The following is a 3,722-nucleotide window of genomic DNA, read 5'->3' as shown; positions in this document are numbered from 1 at the left end:
TGTTGACCAGGATGGTCTCGATCTCTTGACCTCGTGATCCACCCGCCTCGGCCTCCCAAAGTGCTGGGATTACAGGCTTGAGCCACCGCGCCCGGCCCCTCTTTCAAAGTTTTATACTTAAACTCACACATTTACTTACTGTAATGAAAACTTCTATAGGTCTTTCCTCAGTAAAAAATGCTACCAGTGTAATTCAAACAACACTTGGAAAAAGAAAATCTCAGCAATTTTGACTAAAGAGCTGAATACTAAGTAGAGGGAAAACAAACCATAGTTGCCACTCATCCACTCTGTATCAACATCCTACAGGATATTTTTATTTTGGCCTTATGTCATAATGATTTTTTTTTTAAGGAGACAGTGTCTCGCTCTGTTACCTATACTGGTGTGCAATGGCATGATCATAACTCACTGCAGCCCCAAACTTGTGGGCTCAAGCAATCCTCCTGCCCGAGTCTTCTGAGTAGCTAGGATTATAGACACACACCACCACGCCCAACTAATTAATTTTTTTGTAGAGATGGTGTCTCACTATGTTGCCCAGGTTGATCCCAAACTCCTAGCCTCAAGCAATTTCTGGCCTTGGTCTCCCAAAGTGCTAGGATTATGGGCATGAGCCACCACATCCAGCCTCATAATGACTTTTTTTTTTTTTTTTAAAAGAACAAGTGGGCTAGGCACGGTGCCTCATGCCTGTAACCCAGCACTTTGGGAGTCTGAGACAGGTGGATCCACTGAGTTCAGGAGTTCAAGACCAGCCTGGCCAACATGATGAAACCCCGTCTCTACTAAAAGGACAAAAATTAACTGGGCATGGTGACGGGTGCCTGTAATCCCAGCTACTCGGGACGCTGAAGCAGGAGAATTGCTTGAGTTCAGGAGGCAGAGGTTGCGGTGAGCTGAGATAGTGCCATTGCACTCCAGTCTGGGCCACAGAGGGGAACTCTGTCCATTTCGGAAAAAAAAAAAAAAAAAGCTCAAACCAGTGCTGCTAATCAGGCTGTTAGATTTGCCTAGTAGCTTTAAGGTGCTAATGGGGTACTGTTTTTTCTATTTTTTTTTCTCAACATAGAGAGAGGCAACGTAGTTAGATGTGAGGGCACTGAGTCAGGCTGCCTGCTGTGTTTACCTTCTTGTTCTACCACTTAGAGTTCTGTGATCTTGAGTAAGTTAGCTTCTCCTTGGCTCAATTTTCCCATCTGTTAAATGGGAATAATAATAGTATGTGCCTACCTCATAAAGTTGTCAGGAGGATTAAATAAGATGATAAACACAAACTGCTTAGAAGAGAGGCTGGCACAGGCGGGGCACTGTGGCTCATGCCTGCAATCCCAGCACTTCGGGAGGCTGAAGCAGGCAATCACCTGAGGTCAGGAGTTTGAGACCAGCCTGGCCAGCATGGTGAAACCCATTCTCTACTAAAAATACAAAACTTAGCTGGATGTGGTGGCAGGTTCCTGTAATCCCAGCTACTTGGGAGGCTGAAGCACGAGAATCGCTTGAACCTGGGAGGTGGAGGTTGCAGTGAGCTGAGACTGCACCACTGTACTCCAGCCTAGGTGACAGAGCGAGACCCCATCTTGGAAAAATAAAAAAAGAAAGATATAACTCATTCCTGGAGGTTGAATAAACAATAGCATTTTCTAATTCCTTTATTTAATCCTAAAATAGAATAAAGGAAAGGCAGGCGCTATATGGAATGAAATCCTGGGGTTGGAAATGAAGATCCATAAAGCTGGCTATATATCCTGATGTATTTGTCCTCCAGCAAGTGAAGTGTTCATCACTGGATACTCCCCCGGGGTCCTTCTCACCCTCCTTCCACTCGCCACGATACTCCTCCCCACTGGAGTAGGTGAAGGAACCTTTTGTCAGGGTCATGGTGACAGCTTACAGGATAAAAGAATGAAAACTGTAGGAAATAAGCAAAGGAGAACCAGTGTCATGGAATGGCTGGAGGAAAGTTCGGCAAAGCAATGTTGCAGATACAGTCTAAAGTCTGGTACGTGTTGGCCCCCTTAGGTGTGTTTAACAAAATACCCACGTCTCCAACCACCACCAGCACCATCATCCCCACTTCTGCCCAAGTTCCTCCTGCTTATCTTAAAAGTTTTCAGCCAGTTTCTTTTCCTATGACCTGGGATGGAAATGGAGGATTAATCTACAGATATTTACTTGATACCTACTACATGCTCAGTTGATGTATAAAATACAGTATCTTCCCTTGATGAGTTTATAATCTAGGTAATAATACTAACAATTGAAACAGTGAATTATGCCAGAGATAATGTAATTAAGTGCCAACTTGAATGACAGTGATTAACAAAGACACGAGACGGGCAGAATTTAAAACACGCAGACAAGCAGTGGAGAAGGTAAAGAGCAGTTCCAGAATCAGACAACACAGGGAACGGGCCAGGTGCAGTGGCTCATGCCTGTAATCCCAACACTTTGGGAGGCTGAGGTGGGTGGATCACCTGAGGTCAGGAGTTTGAGACCAGCCTGGCCAACATGGTGAGACCCTGTCTCTACTAAAAATACAAAAATTAGCTGGGCATGGTGGCAGGAGCCTGTAATCCTAGCTACTTGGGAGGCTGAGGCAGAATTGCTTGAACCCAGGAAGCAGAGGTTGCAGTGTGCTGAGATAGCACTACTATACTCCAGCCTGGGCGACACAGCAACACTCTGTTTCAAAAAAAAAAAGACTGGGTGCTGTGGCTTATGCTGGTAATCCCAGTACTTTGGGAGGCCAAGGCAGGTGGATCACTTGAGGTCAGGAGTTCAAGACCAACCTGGCCAACATGGTGAGACCCCATCTCTACTAAAAATACAAAAAATTAGCCCGTCATGGTGGTGCACACTTGTAATTCCAGCTACTCAGGAGCCTGAGGCAAGAGAATTGCTTGAACCCGAGAGGCAGAGGTTGCAGTGAGCCGAGATAGCCCCACTGCAGTCCAGCCTAGGTAACAGAGCAAGATTCTGTCTCTAAAAAAGAAAAAAAAAAAAAAGACAAACATGGGAAATGAACACTCTAAGGCCAATGTAAATAGATGTTCTATGGCAAAATAAGAAGCCTGGTCTCACTACAGCTGAGGGTTTATTTGGGGAGTAATAGGTCTTCGTAGGCACACGCAACCACAATCTTAAATTTGAAGAGAGGCCTGGTGCAGTAACTCACACCTGTAATCCCAGCACTTTGGGAGGCTGAGGTGGGAGGATCACTTGAGTCCAGGAGTTCAAGACCAGCCTGGGCAGCATAGGAAGACCTCATGTCAAAAATGTAAAATTAAAACATAAAAATTAGGTGGGGCGCAAAATGGCTCACGCCTGTAATCCCAGCACTTTGGGAGGCTGAGGTGGGCGGATTATGAGGTCAGGAGTTTGAGACCAACCTGGCCAACATGGTGAAACCCTGTCTCTATGAAAAATGCAAAAATTAGCCAGGTGTGGTAGCAGGCACCTGTAATCCCAGCTACTTGGGAGCCTGAGGCAGGAGAATCACTTGAACCCGGGAGCCAGAGGTTGCAGTGAGCTGAGATCATGCTACTGCGCTCCAGCCTGGGTGACAGAGCAAGACTCCGTCTTGAAAAAAATAATAAAAAATAAATAAATAGGCCGGGCGCGGTGGCTCACGCCTATAATCCCAGCACTTTGGGAGGCCGAGGCAGGTGGATCACGAGGTCAAGAGATCGAGACCATCCTGGTCAACATGGTGAAACCCC

General features: G+C 46.1%; 1 protein-coding gene across 4 annotated transcripts in view; it reads right to left on the bottom strand.

The window, feature by feature from the left end:
- The window catches only part of MORN4 (MORN repeat containing 4), a 16,097-nt gene that overhangs the window by 2,278 nt on the left and 10,097 nt on the right, over nucleotides 1-3,722 (bottom strand). For 3 of the 4 annotated variants that reach the window (XM_037729349.1, XM_017502775.2, XM_037729347.1), the window contains exon 2: nucleotides 1,815-1,912. In XM_037729349.1, the coding sequence (XP_037585277.1) occupies nucleotides 1,815-1,881 (67 nt within the window). In that variant the 5' untranslated portion in view covers nucleotides 1,882-1,912. Of the gene's footprint in view, nucleotides 1-1,814; nucleotides 1,913-3,460; nucleotides 3,484-3,722 lie in introns of those variants that run through there. The other variant, XM_037729348.1, reaches the window with a different exon arrangement.

This window comes from Cebus imitator, unplaced genomic scaffold (assembly GCF_001604975.1).
Source record: "Cebus imitator isolate Cc_AM_T3 unplaced genomic scaffold, Cebus_imitator-1.0 Scaffold299, whole genome shotgun sequence".
In the NCBI taxonomy this organism is placed as follows: Eukaryota; Metazoa; Chordata; class Mammalia; order Primates; family Cebidae; genus Cebus; species Cebus imitator.
The sequence above is the reverse complement of the archived record's forward strand: the minus strand, read 5'-3'. Positions and strand labels throughout refer to the sequence as shown.